Here is a 25,532-nt window from a genome sequence, read left to right as displayed (position 1 = left end):
AGGGTCTCTGGCCGCACTGCGGAGTAAGGACGGCACTGAAAACAGAAGCCCGAGTTTCTGGCTCACGTTCCACTACGACACACAAATAAACACTAGAAGTCCCAAACTGATGGTGGAAGTCACGATACCTCGAGAACAGGGTGCTTTCCGGAAGGGCTTTCACCTACTCCTCACGTTTAATAATTCTCAACATCAGACACTTAAGACCTGTTGAAAATTATTTGTATCACCTCTAGTCTGAAAATGTCCCCCTGCTCGCTCACGCAGCAAGAGACTGGAACATATCCTGAAAGCAAGTACGCAGAAACCCGACATTCACGCCCTACATCCTGCCTGCGCGGGGTCTGACGTGGTGCCAATGGCGCCTGCTGGGGGGAGGGGAGGCGCTGGTGGGAAAGGTCCGATACAGGGCTCTGGAAACCCTCGGCCGAAGGAAAACCAGGTCAACCCACTTCTCTGCTGGTTTACCTGCAGGCCTCGAGTAGAAGCAGCAGAGATCAGGGATCTGAATGGAGAATTCGGTTTACAGCACAACTGGAGACCGATGTGCAACCGGCTCAGCAGGAACTTTAAGGCATTTAGAACCGACTTACTTTAGAGAGACTGGGGCACCCGGGTGACTCAGTCTGTTGAGCAGACGACTCTTGATCTCAGCTCAGGTCACGATCTCATGGTTCGTGAGGTTAAGCCCCGCATCAGGGCTCTGTGCTGACAGGGTGGAGCCTGCTTGGGATCCTCTCTCGCCCTCTCTCTCTGTCCCCCCACCCCCAATCTTTCTAAAGAAACAAACGATTAAAAAAATATAAAATAACGAGATCAAAATATAGTCTACATTATTTCATGTTCATAAAATCTAAAACAAGTTTCACAGCTGTTAACACATGCGCTATTTCTGGAAGTCAAGGTCAGGAAGGTTAAATGCTTTAAAAATTTCTAAATATCATTAACACAAGAACAAAAAGTATATGTATGTTCAGGAGCATACGTGAACGTTAGGATAAAAGAAGGATTCCAGAAGATAATTTGTTCAGCTGGCAAAATTATTTCCTAAATTCCATGACGGAGCACCTGAAAATTGCCAAATGATCTACGGCAAAAGTTCCGATCTCAAGTATGCAAAATGGATAAAACAGGTGTATGTCTTTTCAAACGTATTATTTTAACACGAAGTAACCGACACAAAGGGAATCGGAGTCCTGGGAGAGGCCCCAGGACACCCACCTGGATGGGTCCGACTGACATCAGTAGGTTCTTCAGCTGGGCGTCAGTGGTGGACGAAGAGAGCCCTTCAACAGACACGACGCAGGGCTGCGGCTTACACTCCACCACCCGGAGGTTCTGCTTGTTTGGCATCAGGCGGCCCCGGCCCACAGCCCCCGCCACTCCTCGGCCTCTCCCGTGCATGACAACCTGCCAACGACAAGAGTTAACTGTTTGACTTCTAAGCTCTGGTCTGTTTGTTTTTTTTTTCTGGTCTGTTGTTTTTAATAGCTACTAGGGTTTTAAAAGTGAGCAAACAACTCGGAATCCATTAAAATACACCACGAGCTACAGGATTTTCTGTGGTTTTCATCCACTATCCGCAGGGTTCAATGTCTAACTGAAAGAATACCCAGCAGATCTGGATGGAGGCAAAGGAAGAAAACGGGAGCATCTAAGTCCGACCCCATCTCGGCAGCAAGCACGGGTGGGTAACTTCCTGTGTGGCCACCGTGCTGGAGACAAAGCAGCAAGACCAGAGGGGTTGAGACACTTATTTGGGCCTAGTCGTAACAGCCCAAGAGCCCAAATTTCTCCCAGTGTACTCCAGGCCACGCCAGTGGGGACTGGTGCCACCACAAGCCACGTTATGCCCCCCAAGTCCCCTCGGGACTACGTGTGGCACCCCGAGACCCCGAAAGGCGGGTTCTGTGGCAGGGGGCCAGCGAGAGTCAGCAGGGGTCGCTTCCCAGCTGCTGCACATCACAATCGTCTACACAGCTTTTACGACAAACACCAAAAAAAGTCCAAGCCACAGCAATGCCCGCGCGCTCACTCCCACCCACGTTAAGTCGTCACATGTCTACAGAAGGGCCCAGGCCTTGGCAGTTTTTTAAGTTGCCAAGGGTTCAAAACCACTATTCCAACGATTCCAAGGCCTTTTAAGTAAGAGGAGACAGCTGATCTTTCTGGTATTTTCTTTTTCATTTTTTTTTTTTTTTAATGTTTCTTTTTGAAGGAGAGAAGGAGCACGAACAGGGGGAGGGGCAGAGAGAAAAGGAGACAGAGGATTCCAAGCAGGATCCAGGCTCCGAGCTGTCAGTACAGAGCCCGACGCGGGGCTTGAACCCACGAACCATGAGATCACGAGCTGAGCTGAAGTCAGACGCTCAACCGACTGAGCCCCCCAGGCGCCCCTCTGCTGTTTTCCAGCTAGAGAATTCGATGAAGCGTCTCCCGTTCAGGGCAGCAGTGAAATGCAGACGGCTGGGTGGGAGTGAACAGTACCAGGGTTTCCAGACAGCCTCCCCAAATTCTGCCCTATAGTCTGGGTATAAAGGAGCAAAAATGACCCCCTGTTCCATCATAGAAAAGGCCAGAGAAGAAGGTAAATGCATCCAAAACCACATTTCTTAACACTCTGCAGACGGTGGCGAACGTCCTCCCGTGAAGTGAGTGTTTGAAAAGTACAAAAGGATATTTCAGAGTCACACTGGAAAACACACATCGAAGGCTGCACGTAAATCACACCAACAAGAGAAAGGATGCAAACCATACGATCACTTCAACAGATGCAGACAAAGCATGTGACAAAGTACAGCATCCGTTCACGATAAAAACCCTCAACACAACCCTGTTTAGGGTATGTTTAGAGGGAACAAACCTCAACATAATAAATGCCTTATATCAAAACCCCACAGCTGACATCACCGTCAACAGGGAATTGGTGGGAGCCTTTCCCCCAAGGTCAAGAACAAGACAGGGATGTCCACTCTCCACTGTTATTCAACATAGTACTGGAGGTCCTGGCCACAGCTATCAGACAACACAAATAAAAGGCATCCAAATCGGTTGAGAGAGAAGTCAAACTCACTATCTGCAGATGACATGACACTCTCCATGGAAAACCCGAAAGACTCCACCAAAAAACTGCTGGACCTGATAAATGAGTTCGGCAAAGTCGACGGATACAAAATCAACATGCAGAAATCTGCTGCATTTCTGTACACCAATAATGAAGCGGAATCAGAAAGAGAAAGAGAAGAAAGAGAAAGAGAAAGAGAAAGAGAAGGCAGAAAGAGAAATGAAGGAATCAGTCCCGTTTACAGCTGTGCCAGAAGTGATGACCCAGGAATAAAGTTAACAAAGAGATGAAGGACACGTGATCTGAAAACCTTAAAACTGATAAAGAAACCAGAGACACAAAGAAACAAGATATCCCACGCTCATGGGCTGGAAGGACAAGCATGGTTCAAGACTCTACACCACCCAAGGCAATCTACACAGTTAATGCAATCCCTGTGGAAAAACCAACAGCATCTGTCACAGAACTAGGACAAACAATCCTAAAATTTGTACAGAACCTCCAAAGACCCCCAAACAGCCAAAGCAACCTTGAGAAGGAAAAGCAAAGCTGGAGGAGGTATCATAAGCCCAGATTTCAAGATTCACTCCAAAGCTGTAGTCATCAAAACACCGAAGCACTGGCACAAAAACAGACACACAGATCAATGGAACAGAAAAGAAAATCCAGAAATAAACCCGCAAGTATATGGTCAACTCATCTTCGACAAAGCAGGAAAGAAAATACAATGGGGAAAAGACAGTCTCTTCAACAAATGGCGCTGGGAAAACCGGACAGCCACATGCAGAAGATTGAAACTGGACCGTGTTCTTACACCACACACGACAATAAACTCCAAACGGATTAAGGACCTGAACGTGAGACCCGAAACCATAAAAATCCTTCAAGAGAGTGCAGACAGTAATTCTCGGACATCGGCCATAACAACACCTTTCTAGATAGGTCTCCTGAGTCAAGGGAAACAAAAGCAAAAATAAACTATTGGGACTACATCAAAATACAATTTTTCTGCACAGCGAAGGAAACAATCAATAAAACTAAAAAGGCAACCTACAGAATGGGAGAAGATATTTGCAAATGACTTACCTGATAAAGGGTTAGCATCCAAAATATATAAGGAACTGATACAACTCAACACCCAAAAAACAAATCACGCAATTAAAAAAGACACAAGACACGAACAGACATCTCTCCAAAGACGGCATACACACGAAAAGATGCTCAATGTCACTCACCATCAGGGAAATACAAATCAAACCCACAATGAGACGCGACCTCACACCTGTCCGATGGCTAAAGAAAAAAACCTCAAGAAACAACGGGTGTTGGCGAGGACGCAGAGTAAAAGAAACCCTCGTGCACTGTGTCGATGGGCATGCAAACCGCTGCAGCCACCGTGGAGAGCAGTACGGAGGGTCCTCAAGAAGTTAAAGTAGAACGACCTTAGGATTTAGCACTACTGGATATTTACCCGAAGAACACAAAAACACTAATTCGAGGGGCTACACGCACCCCAATGTTTATTACTGCAGCCTTGTTCGCAACAGCTGGACTGTGGCAGCAGCTCAAGTAACGGGTAAAGGACGTGTGGTGTGTATACATACCACGGAATATTACTCGGGCATCAAAAGGAAGGAAACCTTGCCATCTGCAACAACACGGATGGAGCTAGAGAGTATTCTGCTAAGTGAAGCAAGTCAAAGAAAGACAAACACCATTCAATTTCATTCAGATGTGGAATTTAAAAAACAAGTCGAAACAAAGAAAAAAAAGAGACCAGATACCCCCAGACTCTTAACTATGGAGAACAAACTGGTGGTCCGACTCTTGACTTCGGCTCGTGCCGTGATCTCACGCTTCGTGGTATCGAGCCCCGAGTCACACCATGCGCCGAGCGTGAAGTCTGCTCGGGATTCTCTCTCTCTCTGCTGCTCCCCTGCTCGTGCACCCCTGTGTGCTCTCTCAAAATAAATAAACATTTTAAAAAATAATAAATTATAACATCAGCAAAATACCCTTTACCAAACGCTTACTGATCCACCAGGCACCATACTTTTTATATGCAATTTCTCATGAAATCCACCCAAGAGCCCAAATGAGCCAGGAAACGCTACTGTCCTCCCTTCATAGCAGAGCAGACAGAGGTTTCAGACAAAGAAACTCGAGGGCTCACTCAAGCGCACGCGTACGTGGGGGACAGGGCCTCTAAGGCCCCTCTCCTCCTGTATCCCGGGACTGCACCTGACCGAAGCCAGTTTAGACTGGAGCGACCTTCCAAGACCGAAGAGAAGACTTCATGTCTGCACACGTCTTCTGTTGCAAAGGGAATAATTTCATTTGCTCCTACATCACAAGGTGCTTACGAGATAACGCAGCCAAGGTAACGGACCCAGAACGGCCTTCATGTTGATACTATTACTACCTGGGTCAGCAGCAAGACAGACAGATAGATGAGCTAGTGGACTCTGGAGCTTTCTAGAAGAAACCCAAAGCAGGTGTTGCTGCCCTGCTTCCTCCCTCACATAACTTCATCATTCGAGGGGCATCTGGCTTATGCACCAAAAGGGAGGAGAGAGGGGACTTTACTGTCAGGCTTTGGGGAAGCTAGAGACAGCTCCCCTGCCACCCAAGGGAAGATTTTAGACTCAGTGCACAAAAGGAGAACATTCACTCCCACCCCTGCCCCGAAGGCATATCGGATGCCCTCATCTCCTGTCCAACAGTGTGTGTCAGAACCAGGGTCAGGGCCACCTTCTTCAGGTCGGGTCCCCTCCCCCCCCACCGAGGCCTCACTTTCCTGCTCGTGCACTGGGCTAACGAGAAGGAGGTGTGTGAGCAGATGCCTGGCTCTCTGTCTGCGGAGTGTGGGGAGCCGGTAAGAGGGGAAGGAATCGTACTGGACTGGGGTCTGCGGACACAGGGGTCAGAGCCACAGAAAACCACACCCCCGGATGCAGGGACTTTCCCCGAACTGTCCCCTTCAAGTCAGAAGAGGACAAGTGCTCCTGTGAACACATGAGCTTTCAAAGCCAGAACGAAGGAAATGTCGGCTCGCCTCCTGATGTATCTGCACCCCCTCCCGTGCACCAGGCACCCCTATCTGAGAACCGTCCAAACGTGGACCGTTCGAACCAGCAGGACAGCCACGCTACCGGGGCGCAGCCTAGGTCACAGGCAGTACCTTCTTGGCAGGATGGACTCCCTGGATGCTCTTGATGCCCGGAGGGCCGGCCGGGTGCACGTGGGCCCCCACCGGTGGGTGCTGGGGCTGCTGGGGGGCCCCCTTGGTCAGCGTCACCTTGCGGGCGGGCGGCTGTCTGGCTTCTGGGGGCTGTGGGAGCCGCTGGGGCTGGCCCTCGGGGTGAAAAAAGCCGTCGCTCTCTCCTCCCTGCTGAAACAAGGCAGCGTGCTGGTCAGTACGCGTGTGGCCAGGAGGCCCTCCCCAGCGGCGGGGAAGTCCGCCTCTGCTAGCCTCAACCGAGAGCAAAACCGTTTCAAACAAGCGGGAAACCAAACCTGTCATTTCACTACAGCCACCGAGGAAATTTCTCATCTGACAGTGTTTGGCTTCTAATCATATTTTTGAAATTTATAACACGCAGATCTTTAATCACTGTATACACTCAAGAGGTCTGTGATTACACTATGTGCTGTTTCGTTCAGCACAATAGTGCCTAACCTTAAAAATACCTCATACTCAACATACATTTACCATTTCCAAAGGCATTGTTATTAAAATATGGGCAGTCTGCACAGGCAGTGGTTTTAAACTTTTACCCTGTCTTTAGACCAAAGACAAGTGGACCGTCCCCCGTCCTCGGGACGTACCTCACTGGCTGTGGCCCAGCGCCCACCCTCCCCTGGGGACAGAGCACTGGCCCCCGGTCCCCCCCGCCCCCAACACCCGCACCTCCCCTGGCCTCGCACACAGAGGGACGCGTGGGCCCTAGTGAGAGCTTCACAAGAACCAGAAATCTAACCTTTTGAGTTTTACTAATGCTCCCTCGTTTCTTGACCTTCAAAATGGTGATATTTGTTAAAAAGAAAACCACAGGCCCCAAACGGTGTCACTCACACCGAGTTCCCAAACCAGGGCTCACTCCCTAATCTAACTGCAGTTTCAACCTTCTTGAGAAATGTTGTCCTAACTGGTGCATCAGGAATTTTCCATCAGGGCTAAAGAGCAGGCCACAAGGGCCCCTCTCCCCCAGAGGAAGGTGAGGTCACTGGCACGGGAAGACTCCGAAGGGAAAGCCACCAGCCTGAGCAGTAACCCTCTTGCTCCACGCTCCTTCTAAGAAGACCTTCCCTCTTGTACACCCCCTGGGAGCCTCTCTGCTTTGCCGGATGAGGCGCTGCCCAACTCACGAGTCGTTTAACGAAGCCCATTAGAGCTTTAAAACGGTCTCAGTCGAACATTTGCTATTTAACACATTTACGTTCAGAATACCACCCGGCGGCATAAAAAACACCTCTGGATGGTGCCTATCAGCTACGCTCAGTATTAAGTGCAGCGTGTCTCCTACAGAGTGGCTGGTGGCCAGGAAGGGAAGTGTGGACGGCAAGGAAACCCCACCTTGAGCTGCTCAATGACGGAATCTTAGCAGAAATGGACGCTCGAATGTGAAAAGTAGAATTCAGACTTCTATCGGTGCGAGGCTCTACCACTCCGATCACCGGGGGCGCAGCGGCCTGTGGCCAGCACACCTGCCCCCGTACACTGCTTGGCCACCCGGTGCTTCCGGAAGGACCTGGGAAGTCAGCTCAGCTGCAGTCCCTGCGTTCTACATGTCTCTGTCTCTGTCTCTCTCTCTCCCCACCCCCCCCCACCTAAACTTATCTTTGGGGCGCCTGGGTGGCTCAGTCGGGTAGGCATCCGACTCTGGTTTCGGCTCAGGTCATGATCTCACAGTTTCACGGGTTCGAGCCCCGCGTCAGGCTCTGTGCTGGTGGCGCAGAACCTGCTTGGGATTCTCTCTCTCTCCCTCTCTCTCCGCCCCTCCCCCACTCATGCTAGCTTGCTCTCATAATAAATAATCTAAAAAAATTTTTGAACTTCTCTCTTAGGGCCAGTTGAATGGAATAAAGTGAAGGGACAGGGGCTAGAGCGAGATAGGTGCAGATGAGATTTTGTAAAAACTGCCCAAGGTAATCGGGCCCCATGAAAGACGAGAGGAGAAATGTCACACGTGGCAGGGCTTCTAGCTATGGCAGCATGAAGATACCGGCCAACCTCCTTCCCCAAGATAAATCTGTAACAGAACAAAACCGCCCAGAACAAGCACCTCAGGTCCCTGGAATTGACAAAAGTGAAACAAGACAGAGTGGGGCCCGGCAGTCTTTGCTCGGTGACAGTGACACCCCTCCCCTCGCCCAGCTCACAGGGCAGACCTGGAGCGGCCCGTAGGCCGGTGAACCACAGCAGCACAATCAGCAAAACTTGGAGGGAAGGGAATGGGGCACGCCCACCAATCTGTCAGCCCTGGTCCCTTCTGGAATGACAGCAGACCAGCCAGTAATCGGAGAGATGTAATGAGAAATCCCGGAAACGCAAGGGCTCTTGAAGGCCTAGGTCGGTGCGCTCCGAGGGCGCCGGGGCCCGAGAGGCGGGCAGGAAGGACGAACTGACGTGGGCTCGGGCAAGTGCCGCCCCCACTCATGGCCCACTGGCCCATCTCTTCCTGAATGACTGACTGGCCGACCACGAAGCTATGTATGCGACAACAGGGTTGACCCCTGGGAAGCCAGGCTGAGAAATGAAATAGGAATAAAAAACTGATCCAAAAAAATTCTGAATAAAAATACAGTGCAACTAAAGCAGTTACATCAGAAAGGAAAAGAAATCTGAAATCAATAACCTGAGCTTTTATCTCAAGAAGCTAGAGGAAAAAAGGAAATCAAGTCCAAAATACAATGAAGGAAACGGTGAGCTCAGAGCAAAAAGCAATGGCATAAGACACAGAAAAACAATAGAGAAAAATCACTGAAACCAAAAGTTGCATTTTTGAGATCAACAAAACTGATGGCTGATCAAGACGGGAGACAGGGCACAAACCACCAAACTCAGGAGCAGAGAGCCACTCACCTCACTGGCCCGGCAGAAGCGAAGGCGGACTTTACACCAAGTCAGGCCACTGAGGCGAGACGGACGGATGGCGTCAGAAACGCCGAAAACGGATTCAAGAAGCGAGACGACCCAAAGTCCGAGGCGACATGGAACTGGTAATGCCAACCCTCCCACACAGGAAAATCCACAGGCACTCACCGGTGAGCCCGGTCCCTACCTCAGGAAGAAGGCAGCCCGTGACACTACCTCTCCCGGAAGAGAGCGGAGGACGAGGCACCTTCCCGCGCCTCCTCGGAGGCTGGCATGTCCCAGAGAGCAAAGCCGAAGGCGCCAGGGGAGAAGAGAGCCGCAGGAGACCCCACGCGCGTGCGCGAGGACCCCACCAGACGTCAGCGGACCGGATGCGCCCACACAGAAAGGGGACCGCGCCACGACCAAGCAGCTCTCGCCCCAGGAACGCGAGGCCGGCTGTCCCGGCGGAAGGTGGTAACGTGCGGGGCGCACGGGCGGGAGACGCGACGGTGATGGAGACCCGAGACCCGCGACACGCTGGGGCCGGCCGGACGCGCTGTCGGCCCGGGACGGGCGTCCGCTACAGGCGGGCAGCGCACGTCGTGCCTGCTGATGAGGACACGGCGCGCCTTCTCCTCGGGGATCCTGCTCACGCTGCCGCAGACCAGTCGGGGACACGCAGTTTCCGTACTCGTCACCTGGGGACAGTTCAAATCTGGGCCATCTCGGGCTTTAGTCCAGAACCATCCAACCGGACTCCGCGGAGCTGGGACCCAGACGCCGGCCTATTTTAAGGGCTCCTGGGTGACGACGGCTGTCCGGCTCAGGCTGGGGAAGGCTGAACCAGAGGGGTGCTCCCGACGTTCTGCGACCCTGTGCCTCTACCAAGTGCACTGCCGGTGCCAGCTGAGGGTCACGCCGACCTTGCAGAGGAACGTCCCCAAGTGAAAAAAATGGAAGCCGTGCGCGGAAGGCAGGCCATTTTGCAAGACCGTGATCCACACAGACATTTAAGCTGCTGGTCTGCGTTTCCTAGAGCTTCTCCACAGGCCTTCCAGCCATGGAGCGAGCCGGCGCCCCAGCCGGGGGACCGGGCGTGACCTAGCCCACGCGCGCAGTGTCTCAGTCTCTGCCTTAAAGAGCTATGTGACCTCTCTCTAGTTTCGCAGGTGTTGAATTTTTCTATAATAAAACGCTGAGAGTCTCATAAGGATACATACGTACCACATCCTCACCTCTCATAAGAGCCAACGGCCCATCATTTACTAATTTCTCTGACGTCCTGGAATTGTGTTAGTGCAAGACTCGTGTATCTCCTACGCGTGTGTTCAGCTGTACGGGCCTCACGGACATCTCTCCCTGTCACACGAGCAGACGCTTCACGCGGAGCCCAGGCCCCACAAGAGGCTGCGTGCTGGGTGCACACGGGGCCGGCCCGCCAGATCCTCCGCACGGCTCAGCGGCACCACGGTCTACCGGCCGAGTCCCCCCCTCCCACCCGTTTGGCCGCGTGCAGAAGTGGACCGGTACCGGTCAGCTGTACGGGACAGCCTTCCGCCGCACGGACTTCAGGGAACTGAATAGGCTCCCCGTAAGTTCACCCGGCAAGGTAAAAGTTCGAGGATGCCCAGAGCACCCACTCCCTCTCAAGCATCTGAAGAAACCGGGGGTTTAGACCCCGTAAGTCTGCCTTGCTCACCAAGCCGGATGTCTCGTGCGCGCTGAAGGTACCGAGATGGCTACTGAATAAATCAATAAACGGCAAATCATACTTTACCATGCGGTTCTCAACGTGTTACGTAAAAAGGATGATGACATCAGAATGCGAGGCTACAGCCGGGGTCGATCACAGGCACTGACCACATGTCACTACAATACCAAAAGGCCAGCCTTCAGGTCAGTAGTACTATTTTTGTGCATCGGGAAATATTACGCCACGCTGGAGACTAGATAGTGAGCCGGTACACGTGGCCTAAAAGGAACGATGTCCATATATACGATGGACAAAAAGAATGAATATTGTCGTAATTTTTTTCTTTAGCAATCGAAAGCTTAAAAACAAGACCATCCAGATAGTAAACTTTAAATTAAAAAGAGAAGCTTACACTGAAAGCAAGATATTATAATTGCCTATTTTAAGATAGATGGTATATGTAAGTATTTGGATGATAAATACAGAATGCTGGTGATCTGGTGATTTTTAAATTGGGAACGGAGAACATAAACACTGAATCAAGAAACACTCCAAATAATCAAAATTATTTTCGTTGCTACTTTGGCTGAGAGAATGGTGGCAATACATCGTAAGAGGAGATGTTAATGTCAGATAAAACCCCTGAAAACCAAAGTTCTAAACTTTCATTTTCAAGAGAAGTTTACATTTTAAAGCAGGCTTGACCCCAAAGCTGCGAGAAAACAGGTATCACAAAAGCCTCTCCTCTCCTCATCTGGAAGGAGAAAACTCTCCTTCTATAGAGTGGAGAACGACGGCTTCCGACGTAAAGAAAAGGGGTCCCACGTGGTGTAAAGACCTCATTTCGGGTCTTCTAAGAAATCACCTGAGAAGAGGGACGCCGTTTCTGTGGGTCCGCACCTCACCTGCGGCTCTGGCCCCAGGACACAAACTCACAGGCACAGGCACGGGGTCTCTGTCCTTCTCCCTGCTTGGAGCACCCCGCTCCCCCGCCCTGCACTCCCCAGGCCAGTCACTGCTCCGTGCTTCTTCACAGCAGTAGTGGCCACTGCTGTCCTGATCGCGGTCACTGGAACCGGGGCCCCACGGCACCCTCCAAGAGGGGACAGAGCGGGTGGACACAGTCACTTGCTCAGTCAACGACGCACACGGAAGGGGGCATGCTCAGGCAGGGATCGTGACGACTGCCCGGCTTTTCAGAAACACTGCTCCCATCAACCGTTTACTGGAAAGTCGGAGGAAGCCCCGGGTCAGCTCTGGAGTCGCTCGTATTCAGGGCAATTCTGCCACCGTCGGTAGCCACGAATGGCACCATACACTTTATAACAGAAACTTGCAGGGCGTTACCACGTCCCCCTCTCGGGAGGGTCTGCGATGCGACAAGCGGACTAGGGTCTGTACGCAGTTTTCCATCAATCCTCCCTCCAAGGTAACTATGATCCTCATTTTGTAAAGGGAAACCCCGAGACCCCTGGTCACACAGTAACGGCTGGGACTTCCTGTCTCCGAGGTCCTACGCCGCTTCCCAGGAGGCGGCCTTTACCGTAACTGTTCTCAGCAAACAGACTAACCGTCACCCAAAAGGAAAAGGTCCCTGCGCTGCTGTCCTAAAAACCGTACTGAGCCCTGAAGGCCAAGATCTAAGTTATGCAATTGTTCCCTTCTATAAGAAAAATGGAGAGGTTTCATTTTGTCAATGGAGAGATCAACTACCCTCTTTCAAATCAGCACAATGAAAAGCTAATTCTGGGGAGAAATTCTAGGTTCCAGAATTATTCCAAGTAACCCGTGCAAACCAGTTAATGTAATTACTAGGCGGTGGCCAGGAGCATCGTTTCATACCTGACACTTGCACACGGACACGGACGAAGGTGAATGAGGATCACACACCACACCGAACCCCCCACCTGGAGGTCTTCCGTAACTCACACAGTTACAGCACTCAAAGAGGCCCTAAAATCCTTAGCGCTCACACGTGCAAACCTAAAAACCCCGTTGTTCAAATTAGGGTTTTCAGAAACCTGTTACATTAACGTAAGGAAAGAACCGATCGTTTGTGGATTTACGTCCTGTTCAAAACAAGTAAGTTCACTTTGGTTTGGTTTTGGTTTTTTAAGATTTTATTATTTTTAAGCAATCTCCACCCCCAACGTGGGGCTCGAACGCACAACCCTGAGGTCAAGAGCTGCACACTCCCCCAACTGAGCCAGCCAGGCACCCCAAAAAAAGGGAAGTTCACTGTGAGAGTGAATTTCTCGGGGGGTGGGGGGGGCACAGTTCCCTTTCAAACTCCTCACGCAGCAGCATCTGCCTACGATTTTCAGTACCTTCCACCTCCTCTGAAACACAGATGAGGAGAAAAGAAGGCTGGCCGGCCTCAGACCAAACAAACCAGAAATATCTTGTCGTTTGTTTTTTTCCGCAAATGATTATCTTTTAATGACTGCTATAAACATGTCTTTTCAGAGTAGTTTTCCTCTTCTAAATTATGTAAGAGGCACTACCTGAATTAAGTAAGCTTAGGGAATACTTTTTATCAGCTTAATCGTTACCAAAAAATGAGGTCTGTAGCCACCAACATTAGGACAAATTTATTTATAACAAATGGCTTAAATGTACAGATAAAAACGCCTATTGATAATGTCAGGGCCTCCTGCAATTTGACGGATCAAATCTTATTTCCATTCTTAAACCCCATGAAGAAGTGGTATCACGGACTTGCATTCACTAGTGAGCAAATTGATTAATCCCCCTCCATAGAAATCTCAACTCTTGATTACACCTATCAGACGCTAAGCAGCATTATTCTAGAGTGACAACACTTGACAAATTCCCCAACCGTTTTTCTCAGCTTTTGTGGCCCTGCTAGCTTGTATTAACCCTGATGAAAAATTAATTTTCCTTATCTTCTTCTAAACCCCAAAATCCAAATCCGCCAAACTGGCAACTCTTTCTGTAAAGGTATTATGAAAACCTCTAAAAGATTAATTGCATGTCTTCAGGTGACATTAAATTAATTTCTGCACTCGTGACAGACATTTGATACTCCGCACTGAGAGGACAGATAACATTGTCAGGACACACACAAGGACAGTGGTTAGGGTCCCAGGGCAGCCTCTTAGGAATTCTCCGTCCGATAAGGCCCACTTCACTGTCACGCCAGTGCTGCCGATCTCACAGCCCGCAGACCTCACGGAACAGGTTTCTATTAACTGCAACAATGCCGGGCCTGGCCCCGTAATCTTGGGAAGGCTCGCTCAGAATCTGGCCAATAAATGATATGCACGCGACAGCAACTTTCTAAATATCAATACACTTAAGGCTCTATTTTGTCTCTGAAGACTACTGTTCAAGGAGAAAAGGTGCAAGAAAATAAAAAGGCTAACATTTTCTTTCCAGGTTCCTGGGTCAATGCCCTAATTAAACTGTTGCAGCATAACAGGAAGGGAGAACGGTTTGCGTTTGCAGCGTCCGATTTTCTGCAACCCACGATCCTTAGATTGTTCACGCCAAACACGTGAACAATCTAAGTCTTAAATGCTTCCTGTAAAATTTCAGCAGTGGGTCCAGTGAGCTGGCGTGAACCAAAACCCCTAAGGTTAGGGAGCGCAGGGCACATGGGGCTCGTAGGCGCCAGGGCTTCCCGAAGCACAAGGACCCGACGGCAGGGATGCGGAGCTCACCGCGGCGGGAACTCGGGAACCGGGCAGTCTCTCCAGCGCGATCTCCCCGTTCTAGCTTTGAGATCAGTTGGGCTTTGGGGAGATCCGGAAACAGCAAAATTAACTGGCCTCTGGAGTTAATAAGCCTCAGAGGGGACTTCCCGCCCCAGGCTCTCAAGAGGAGAAGGCAGCGGGCTCTTCCAGATGAGACCCCACGAGGGGGAGGCTCCAGGCTGGGGAGAGAGGCTTCTAGGCGGCCCTGGAGGAGCAGCCTGGACGACCTACTTGGCAGCATGGGGGAGGCCCCTGCAGGGGGAGCTGTGGGAAGTCAGGGAGAAGGACTGAGCCAAGACCACCACCCCCCCCACCGACCCCCAGGGGAGCCACTCCTATTCCACTGGGGAGAGGGAGCTCGCAAATCCTGATTTCTGATTTCAGCGCTTCACTCCCCAACACCGCTGCCCTAAAGCAACCCAAAAATTAATGTAGGGAGATTCGGATTCACTACAAGGAACTACTTCTGTCCTGCAATGAACCCCTGCCGACTCTGCCCCAATTTCGCTTAAACAGTCATTTCTCTGAAAGTTATGAACTCTGCCCGCTAAAGCATTTCAAAGCTCTTAAAGACAACTATTTATGCACAATAGCTTCTCCTCTGAAAGGAAGTTTCTAGGATACGCATGTCCTCAAACACGTGACTAATCCAGATTCTTGCCCCGAGCTCCTTCCTCTCTTCCGCGGTTTGCCTTTCGGCCGTTTTCCTGCTCGCCAGCACCTGTAACAGGGAATCAGCCAGCCTCCCCACCCCCCACCGCCCCACTGCCCCGAGAGGGACAGGAGCCAGCAGGGAAGAGTCTGGTGCTCACCCCCACCCCCGGCCCCCCTGGCTCCCCACACCCGCGTTACAGCAGCTTCTCTTACTGCCTGGTCTTCCCAGGTCCCTTCTGTCACAACTCCGTGGCAGCTCTGTCCTTTCCGACCTCACTTCCAACTCCCTTCCACCCGACTTCCCTCCTTCCTGAGGCTCCCGGGGACTGCCTGACACCGTAGCAAGAAGTCCGCTTCGGCCAGGAATGAGGCGAGTCAGCAGAAGAGCTGCGCCCTCCGCGCTGGGAGGCGGCTCAGCACAGGGCACGTGGCGTGACCTCCACAGGGCACGTGGCGTGACCCTGCCCCGACCCGGGTCTCCTCACCGCACACTCACCACTCGGTGCAACCCCCAAAAGCGCCAAACGGTATGTCTGATATAACCCCATCTTGTAAACTGAATAAAGAAGGAGTTTGGGAAGGAACCATGAATTTTCGCCTGAAAAGATGGCCAGAAGAATTCATAATAAGGATTAAATGCTATTTTTGGTTTTTCCAAAGTTTGCTATCTGGTGTCATCTAAATTTCAACAAACGTCTTTTTAAATATTTATAACGTACTTGACACCGTCCTAAATCCTGGAGACCGAAAAAGAATGGAAGAGCAAACCCAGCCTCAGTCAGTAGCAGTAGCGGGCGACAGAGCCCCGCAAACCAGTGGTCACGCGCAGCAGGTGGCGAGGGGGCCAGAGGCAGGGACGGGGCACGTCCGGACAGCGGGAGGCAGTGAAGGTGGCCGATTCCACCCCTATGTTCTAGGCACAGAAGCTGCGACCCCCCCGCCCAGTGGAGGAGTCCCCAGTGGGTGGCAGATGTCCCCAGGATGAATGTTTCTGTCTCTAAATCCAACGCCCAGGAGTCATGCCTGTGACTTCCTGTGTCGTAAAAACACAGAAAAAAAAGCCTGCATGTAATGACTGTTTTAGAAGCGTACTTTTAAAAGGCAAGGATCAAATACTAGGCCCGTTATCCCTCTGTTAAAACTCTCCAACGGCTCCCGCTGCTCTCACGATCAAGGTCCAACACCTAACACAGGCTGTAAGGCCCCTGCACTCTGGCCAAACTGGCCTTCCTGCAGCTGGAAAACAGGCCGTGACTTCCCTGCCACAGGACCTTGACACACGCTCTTCCCCATCATCCTAGAAGGCGTTTTCCTTTTCCCCCGCCCTCCTTCAGCCAGCGATCTACACTCTTCACTTGAAGTCACTTCTTCAGGTCCTCCTGTCATACTGCTCACAACACCGTGTCGCTGTCTGCTTTTCCAGCACCTGGTTTGCTGAGCAGTCTTACGCAGCTGAACCAGCAACGCGGCCCCGTCGCCGCTGGGACACTCGCCAGCACGACCACCCCGCTCATAAATGCTGGCAGCCAATGCAGGACCCTCACACCCAAGAGTCACCAAGGAAGCTGCAGGGTCTCCTAGCTGTGGCTGTCCAGCAGCTGTGCTGACACGCGTAAGGAACAGAACAAAACGCAAAACCACACAAAACGCAAGGTCCCCACATATGGCGAGCCTGCCTGCGCCCTGCCGTGGAGAGGAGGGAAGCCTCAGAAACCCGAGACCTCCCCACCCCCGCTCAGTACCATGCACCTCAGCCCCTGCCAGAAGGACACGCCTTCGCTAGCCCCCCCCCCCCCCCAAGCCTCGGGTTTCATATTTAAACAGGGATGCGGAATTCTCGGCATTCTCACACAAAAGCAATTCAAGAAATAAACTCAACACATCAGAGAGGGTGCTTTACTCATGTCAATGCCCTATTTCTAGAAACGTCATCTACAACGGAATCTGCCTCTGATCCATCCTCCGGCCTCGGGAGCTGCCCGGGGAGGGTTGGGTGTGCGCCGGGAGGGCCCGGAAGCACAGCAGGCACCTGCTCTCACTGTGGAGACAGGACCGCACGGCTGAGCAGGAAACGGAGCACGGGCCCAACCCCCTCTTGCACCAGGTCTCAGGACGTGTTCAAAGAACGATGGATGCATCAGAGAACACGGAGCCAGCCTGGAACAATTCAAACATGGACACAAGTAACGACAGTAGCAGCTCACTGGACAAAATGAGAATCCAGAGGCTCGCGCTGCTGTGAATAAATGAACAAATGAACAAGAGTAAAGAGAAAGCTACAGAGCAAGCACAGAAAAGTGCTGGCATTAGAAAGACACCAGTGCTCGGGGCGCCCGGGTGGCTCAGTCAGTTAAGCATCCGGCTCCTGATTTCCGCTCAGGTCATGATCTCACGGTTGGTTGGTGAGTCTGAGCCCCCCATCAGGCTCCACGGTAACATGCAGACAGAGCCTGCGTGGGATTCTTTCTCTCTCCCTCTCTGCCCCTCCCCCGCTCACATGCTCTCTTAAAAAAATTAACATGAAAAAAAATTTGTAATAAAAAAAAAAAAATCTCCGCTTGCTAAGAAACAGTGAAGATCGGACAAGAGATGAGACATTTACATAGTCTCGAAGTACCCTCCCACACGTCACTTCTCAGTTACCTGGGGTAGGACTGGAACCGCACGGCACAGACACCTGGCAAGCGCCATCTTCCCCAAGCGATCGAAGTGGCCAACACTGGACAAATGTACCAGGCGCCCCCCGACAGGACCCACGGAGGACACAATATCCTTCTGTGCCGCTCCTGCCAAAAACGCATGACCTGAAACCGATCACGAGGAAAAGTACGACAAATCCAGAGGACGTCTGACAAAATCATCAGCCTCCCCTCTTTCAAAAAAGTCCAGGGCAAGACACACGGAGGCCGAGGCTCCGTCCCAGAGTCAGGGAGACTGAACGCAATGCACGATCCGGGACCGGACCCCCACACTGCGGAAAGGTGGCTGTGAGGAACGTTACTGGGACAACTGATGAAATCCGAACACGTACTGAGGATTAGGCGGTGACACGTATCGCCGCGAGATTTTCTGAGTTGTGAGGATGTCTGAGTGCGGTTTTGTGAGAGAACATCTCAATAGTGAGGCAACACAGGGGTGTCTCCAGCCCACTCTCACAACAGCGAGAAAGTGTGTGTGTGTGTGTGTATGTGTATGTGTGTGTGTGTGTGTGTGTGTGTGTGTGTGTGTGTGTGTGTGTAGACAGAAGGGCAAAAAGAAACACCGCTAACGCAAACGTGGTAAAACACAGCCCGGTCAATCGGGCGAAAGGGGCACGGGAAGTCCTCATGCCACCTTCGCGACTTCTCTCACACGGACGTTCTACCCGACGTCAACCACCCTCCGCCACACGCGAGAGGTCAGGTGGGCACGTCGCCTCCACCACCTCTGGAGGAGACCGGAGAGACCGCGAGCGGGCACACACGCGGCAGAAACCCCGAAAGCGAGCTCGCGCGCGAGTAAACCGGGACTCGCCGCGCGCGGCGTTCTGACAGCCTTTTAAAAATAAAACATAGCAGCCTCGCGATGGGACAGCCGGCTCCCCTGCTGAGCCGTTCCGCGCGTCCCCCTTTTCTCTGCGCGGCCAGCAGAACAAAGCACCGGGTACTTCATTTGCCGCCAAATTCTTAATGTTATGACCTCAAGGAGAGTGAGTCGCCGAATTCAGAATCCGCTTTCGTTTCCTTCAAGAACACCAGCGACCACCGCTGCAAAGAGGCCGTCTCTTCCTCGAGCTGGAAGGAGAGGGCAGCGGCGTCCAGGGACCTGCCGCCCTGCGCGCGGCCACCGCGTCGCTCGCCACACGCGGAACCACGGCCCACGGCCCGCGCGGAAAGCCGGACCCGTTCTCCCGGGGCCGCCAACCGAGGTTCCCCGAGGCCCGAACCTGGAAGACGGGGCGGCAGTCCCCACGAAGGTCCTGAACGAAGGAAGGCCCGGGGCACGCGCCTGCTCCGGTCCCGGTTCTCTCGTGTCTGGTCCCAAAGGACGGCTGGAGGACTACGGTAAGTTCACGTCGAGGAAACGCTTTATATTTTTATATTTGCTCTCGTGTCACTCGAATAGTTTTTCTGGATTCTGTATGGGTTATGGACAAAATTATGATTTAACAAGATTGCTCTTTTGGCTTCTGAAAACTAAATACTTAAGTAGCTTTCTGAGAAACGAGCAAACGGAGAATGTTTCCAGATCTTAAGTAATTTGATCATTCCGTCAAATACGATTCTTTAGGCAGATCACTTATATAAGTACCTTCGAGGAGGCACGTGAAATTTTGGAAGTATTTGCCAATATCCAACACTCTTCATAGCCCGCCACTCTACACACTCATTCTAGCAAAGCTGGACAAGATATGAAAAAACTAAAATCCACACGTACGTGGAGAGCCTCACCACAAAGGTCTCTTTAAACTGCAAACTCCCCAGGTTTTCATCTCAGTGTTTTAAGTATAAAACGTGGCCTAATTTGACTTCCCCAGCAACGTTCAAAGGTTCGCTTACGGCACACGGCAAGTAGGGCTGCGCGCGGCCAGGCCACACGGTCCCTCACGCTGGCGGGCCGGGGGCCAGGAGCCTACCCCCATGTTAACACGGGTTCCAGAACAGGAGTGATGGAAACCCGGCCCCTCTCCGGTCCCGCACCCGCGGCTGCGGCCACGCACCCCTCGCGGCACTTTCCTACTTCCGGACGCTCCCCAACGCTCTCCCGTCAGGAGCCACCACTAGGGCTCGGCAAGAAAAATGAAACCTAATCGTCACACTTCTTCCAGAAGCCCCTGGCAGAACTCTTCTGGACCAACTCTACGCACTCACTGGACACGGCAGAATAGTATCCCTCGTCAGCTAACACCGGAAAAAGGCAGCAGCAAAAACAACTGTTACAAACAGCGGTAAAAAACTCAGCTCTACCCTGGGCTGCTAACACAACCTCTCTGAGACTCCGTCTACTCACCTGTAAAATGGGAACACAAGTATCCGCCTCATCCAGATGCCGTGAGTACATGCTATGCACCCGATGTACGGTAACTACTACTATTTAGGGCATGAAACCACAGCCTGCGTTCCTGGAATGGGCCTTGGGAGCACCTAAAAAGCAAACAGACATGCGTGGAGGGCCTTCCACGTGCCAGATGGTTCATCTCCTCCTTTCCCACAACTTTAAAAACCCCGTCCGCAGCCTGGAGACTTGGGTTCAGACAAACGAACTGGCAGTTCAGGGCCCCAAACAACGGAAGACATGTGCCCGTCCACACACGGGGCTCCCTCACACACAGCCACGCTGTCCCTACCACGTGGCGCCTCCGCGCGCACACGCGAGCTCTCGGTCCTGGCGAGGGACAGCTGCAACGTCTACGTTCCACAGAAGGGAATTTCACGAGGACCAACCACCGGCAGGATGCCAACAGCCCCTGAGAAAGATGAAGAACCTTAACCACGACCATGGTCACCGTGACTGTGAGAACCAATACCAAGAAAGAATTTTTACTAAGTTCTTTCTGAAAATGCTTCCTGTGCCCGTGATGCATTAACCACAATAAAGAGAGAGGATATTAAAAAACTAGAAATTCTCTTATGATCATGAGGGTGCATTAAAATCACCATAGGGGCGCCCGGGTGGCTCAGTCAGTTAAGCGTCCAACTCTTGATTTCGGCCCAGGTCATGATCTCACGGTTCGTGGGATCCAGCCCCATGATGGACAGTGAAGAGCCTGCTTGGGATTCTCTTTCTCTCTCTCTCCCTCTCTCTCTGCCCCTCCTCTGCTGCACACATACCCTCTCTCAAAATCACATCATTTTAAAGATAATGAACCTAATAAAAAAGAAGACTAAAAACAACGACTGCCTTAAGACTCGGGCTCTTTCCCATTGTAAAAAACCCAACTTAATAAAATCCAAAAGTAATTATTTGATTACAAATAAAATATGGAAAATAACAAGAGAATTCCGCGTTGGTTCACAACAGCCCCACAAGTAAATTGAGAATTCTCATTACATTTTAAGATATTTCCAATTTGCCTGTCAGAGTAAGAGTTCCAAGACATTTCTGCTTCCCTAGCAATCCTGTGGACACCTACTTTAGTGGCCACCAGGACCACTTTAGCAGGCCACTATGTACCACCACAGTCCCGGGTCCCGTCTAGAAACCAGACAGCAGACTAGAGGAGCCTACTGAATGCAAAGAATAATTCTAACGACACAGATTTGATGCCAGTATAGGTTAGAAAAAAGGTAAACAAAATTCTCTCCAGAGTAAATCTCTAGGAAACCTTATCAATACAATACACAACGTATGTGTTTTGCACTAACAGGACGCAAAGAAGTCCAGAGTTCACGGCAAGACACAAACAGAACGTGAACAGACAAGATGCTTTCATTCAGTAAGTAACTAGAAAGGTGAGACGCACACATGATACTCCACACAGGTGTGACAGGTGAGCCCCCATCGGCCCCTTACGCGGTACCAGCTGAGCCCCCGGTGTTCGTGCCACTGTCTCCGGGAAGAGGGCAGGCTGGCAGGGGCAGAAACGACAGGAGAAGTGCCGGAACGGAACCATTTCCCCTCCGCATCAGCAGGTACAGCTAAGAACGTGTTCTCTTAACAACAGTTCCTTCCTCAGGACGCCCGGGGGGCTCGGTTGGGCATCCAACTTCAGCCCAGGTCATGATGCAGTTCGTGGGTTCGAGCTCCGCATCAGGCTCTGTGCTGACAGCTCGGAGCCTGGAGCCTGCTTCTGATTCTGTGTCTCCCTCTCTCTACCACTCCCCTGCTGGCGTGTGCTCCTTCTCTCTCAAAAATAAAAAAAAAATTTTTTTTTAAAGAATAGTTCCTTCCTACCTACAAAAGAAAAACCCCAAGGCCTTTAGGGAAATACTATTTTTTCTGTTTCAGAGAGATACAAACAAGAGATGTTTACCCTCCAATAATTCAAAAGTTGCCGACACACTACTACAGAACTTGCTAAGATAAATCGTAAGATACAAAACGTGTCGGTTAGTAAACTTAAAAGTTAGGAATTAAAAGGAGAGCTAAAGAAAGTTGTTCCAAATTTTGGCATGTAGCTATTTTTACGTAAAACTCCTCTGTTGTTTTTCTGTGTATTATAAAATTATACAGCATGATTTTGGAATACAGTCTGATAAAAAAAAAAAAATTCCCCCTCCCCTACTGGAGAAAAAGACAGCAAAAACTTAAGTAGGTAAGTTTTTTAAAGGAAAGGAGCTAACTGGTTTGAAAGTCACTTTCAGAGCAGAGTGGTGGCCCGCACATCCCAGCCCGCCAGCGGCCCTCACTTTCACACAGGCCACATCACCACACTGTACCAGGCACAGGGGCCACAAGAAAAGGCCTATTCCCAGCCATGGCCCCATGGCCCCTCCTCCTAAGTTTTTAACTCAATTAAAAAAAAAGAGAGAGAGAGAGACAGAGAAATTAAGTATGCCTCAGACAAAGCCAGAACAAAAGGCCACAGATACCATAAAACTGATTAACGTTTGGGTTCTCGCCTCAAGAAAACAAACTCACACAATGTTAACACAAGCTGCGGTGACACAGGCCATCTGCTTATCAACATTTTGAATCACAACAAATGGAGGGGAGAAAAAACAGATTTGGGAAAAACATCACAGGGTCTGCTGAATATGGGATTTCCAATTCCTGTCATTCTACCAAAACTGTTGCTACAGCATGTGAGGAAGTCACACTTTTATACGGACCCAGGAACAAAGGCGTTGGAGGTCAGCGACTCACAGGAGCAGCCATGGGCTGTCCCTAACCCGGTGCGCAGCCTTCTCCCTGGACCAGAGCCCCGGCTGCCCTGCCCTGCCCCCCGTCTCACTGCCGCCGGAACAGGCTGTGAGTCCCCTTCTGTGCGGGGAGCAAAGAGCGTGTGGCCTACTGGGCCTTGCGTGGCGGGGACCCGTCCGCGGCACCTCCGAGTGCCACCTTTACCCAGACTGCCAAGCTGGCCCTCACTGAGAATGCTCGAGCACGGGCACCGCTCAGAAACGCAGAGAGAAGCGGGCTGCGCTCCCCCCGGGACCACACGACCCACACGGCCTCACTGGAGAACTCTGCTAAGCCTCTGTCTTCTAAAACGAGAGAGACCAGCTCGGACACACAAGATGACAGTCCTGGAGACGATGCTGCTGAGAAGCGGCCTGTCCCCCAGCCACGGGGCCTCCTTGAACCTGAAGCTACACACAACAGGTTACTTGTTTGCGGGTAAAGGGAACTTAATTTTTAAAACAACTTGGTGATTCTGTCACAAATTACCTACGAAAGGAAAAGCTAAAACTGAGAAGCATCCGCCCTGGGGCTGCCACGCTGGCCTTCCGTGAAGACCCAGGGGAACCGGAAGGTCAGAAGGAGAACTTAGGACAACCCTTGACCACTGGACTCGGGCGCTCAGAGGCTGGACCGCGTGATTCTAGCAGGCTGCCCTCTTCCAACCCTCCTCTGGGGACGAGGACACTGTACGTGAGGCGCAGATTCCAAGAGGCGCTGGTGACCTCGTCAACTTACCCCGCCTGACAACTTAATCACCCTGACCTTGGAGCTGATGTGCGGCCCATCTCCGCCACCGCTGCCGGCCCGGTGCATGACCGTCCTCTTGGCGCCGGGCTTGGCGTCCGGGGGCCGGCCCTGGAGGGCGGCTCGAGCACTCTGCGAGGGGGGTGGCGGCCCCTCCGCGTCCGCGGGCTTCCCCTGCGGGACCCTGTGCGGGCCCGGACTCTGAGGGACGGCCCTGGCCTGCCTCGGGTGCTTGGGCGGTTTCGTCTGCTGTCCTTGGTACTGCCCCGGAGCACCGGCCGGCGCAAAGTTGGACATTTTGGGCTGAACGTTCGAAACGGGGCCGTCCTGGTTTTTCACAAGGAGTCTGTTTTTCACATTCGGTCTAGGCTGCGCGCCCGGGAAGGGCAGGAGCGGGTTCCCGTTGGCGGGGGCCGGTGAGGCCGCCTGCTCGTCCGGCTCGGCCGAGGCTGCGGGCAGGTGCAGCTGCTGCTGGGCCAGCCTCTCCAGCAGCTCCTTCTTCCTGGCGCCCGCCTGCTGCTGCCGCCGCAGCTCCTTCTGCTTCAGGATCTCTTCTCGGAGGCGCTTCTGCTCCTCGATCTTCAGGCGGTAGAGGCGCGTCTCCTCATCTTCATCGGGAAACTGCAAGAGAAAACACGCCCGGCTTACTGTGCAGAACCGGGGCGGGGGACCACGGAGGAGACGCACTTTCCAAATACGCCCAATTCAGGGCTTGCAAAAAGCCATTCAAAATCTGCTTACAGACTTTAAGTAGAACTCTTTCCTCTGGGGAGGGGAAAAAAAATTACACAGCTAAAGCTAATTTGGAAAATCTTATCAGAATATTAAAAACGAAATAATGTAAATTTCCACTCATTTACAAGTTTGAAACCAATTAAACTATTCATTTAAGATATCAAAATATGTTTCGAATGGAAACGCCAACAGTAGGGAGACCGTGCTGTCACACAGGTTTTATCTGGCTCCTCTCTGACGAACCAACAAAAGGTGGGTATAAATGATCTGAAAGGGCCTGATTAGAACTATTGATTTTTCGTACAGAATTTTCAGCCTGATCTCAAACTCATTTGTCACAGAATAATTGGTTATAATGAACAGCACAAGTCAATCTCTCTGACCTTGAACTCATGCACTCTCCTCAGAATCAAAATGCTGCCAATTGCAGTATTGGAATATTAATGGTATATAAGGAAGGCCTTTAATATGCCAGCCCCAAACCATTCTGAAAGTCTATCAAAAGAAATCTTTGAAAAAGTTCAGTAACTTTCAGGAAGAGCATCCCATGAAGAAAGTTTATTAAAAGTTAAGAATTCGTTAAAAATTGTAATTAAAAAAAAATCACAGATATCCTCATCCAGAGATCTTCTACAAAAGAACATAACAGGATTTAATCTCTCTACACTTCAGCTACTAACAAATAAATCTTAAGAAATGGGAATGAAGATCAAAAGGCAGCTGAAGACACCCAGAGCCGACACACTTGACCTACAGGACACAGAGTCAGGGCCTCATCAGAACTGGCCCGGCGTTTCAGAAGCAATGCCGACCAACTCGGTCATCTGATCTCAAAATCTAAGGTAGGTCTGAAATAGCAAACGGAAGGCCGACAGTAGCTACACAGGTAGGCGTCCAGAGCAAGGGAAAAGCAGAAGAAAGTAAGACGGGGACGGCTGTCCCAAAGGCACTGGGGCCGGGCACTCAGGGAGCAGCAGACTGCTGGGGGAGAGCGGCAAGGCCACAGGGCCCACTGTTTCATCA

The 25,532-nt window shown here is 51.4% G+C and overlaps 1 protein-coding gene across 16 annotated transcripts in view; it reads right to left on the bottom strand.

Annotated features, from left to right (window-relative positions):
* RBM33 (RNA binding motif protein 33) overlaps window positions 1-25,532 on the bottom strand; it is a 139,101-nt gene that overhangs the window by 13,351 nt on the left and 100,218 nt on the right. For 4 of the 16 annotated variants that reach the window (XM_045053288.1, XM_045053295.1, XM_045053293.1 and 1 more), the window contains 4 exons: window positions 23,766-24,395; window positions 6,246-6,455; window positions 4,849-5,025; window positions 1,222-1,410 (listed from right to left, as the gene is read on the bottom strand). In XM_045053288.1, the coding sequence (XP_044909223.1) occupies window positions 1,222-1,410; window positions 4,849-5,025; window positions 6,246-6,455; window positions 23,766-24,395 (1,206 nt within the window). Of the gene's footprint in view, window positions 1-1,221; window positions 1,413-4,848; window positions 5,026-5,052; window positions 5,487-6,245; window positions 6,456-23,765; window positions 24,396-25,532 lie in introns of those variants that run through there. The other 12 variants (XM_023250789.2, XM_023250798.2, XM_045053285.1 and 9 more) reach the window with 11 other exon arrangements.

Source organism: Felis catus, chromosome A2 (assembly GCF_018350175.1).
Source record: "Felis catus isolate Fca126 chromosome A2, F.catus_Fca126_mat1.0, whole genome shotgun sequence".
Taxonomy (NCBI): Eukaryota; Metazoa; Chordata; class Mammalia; order Carnivora; family Felidae; genus Felis; species Felis catus.
Note: the sequence above shows the minus strand (reverse complement) of the source record. Positions and strands in the feature narration are given on the sequence as shown.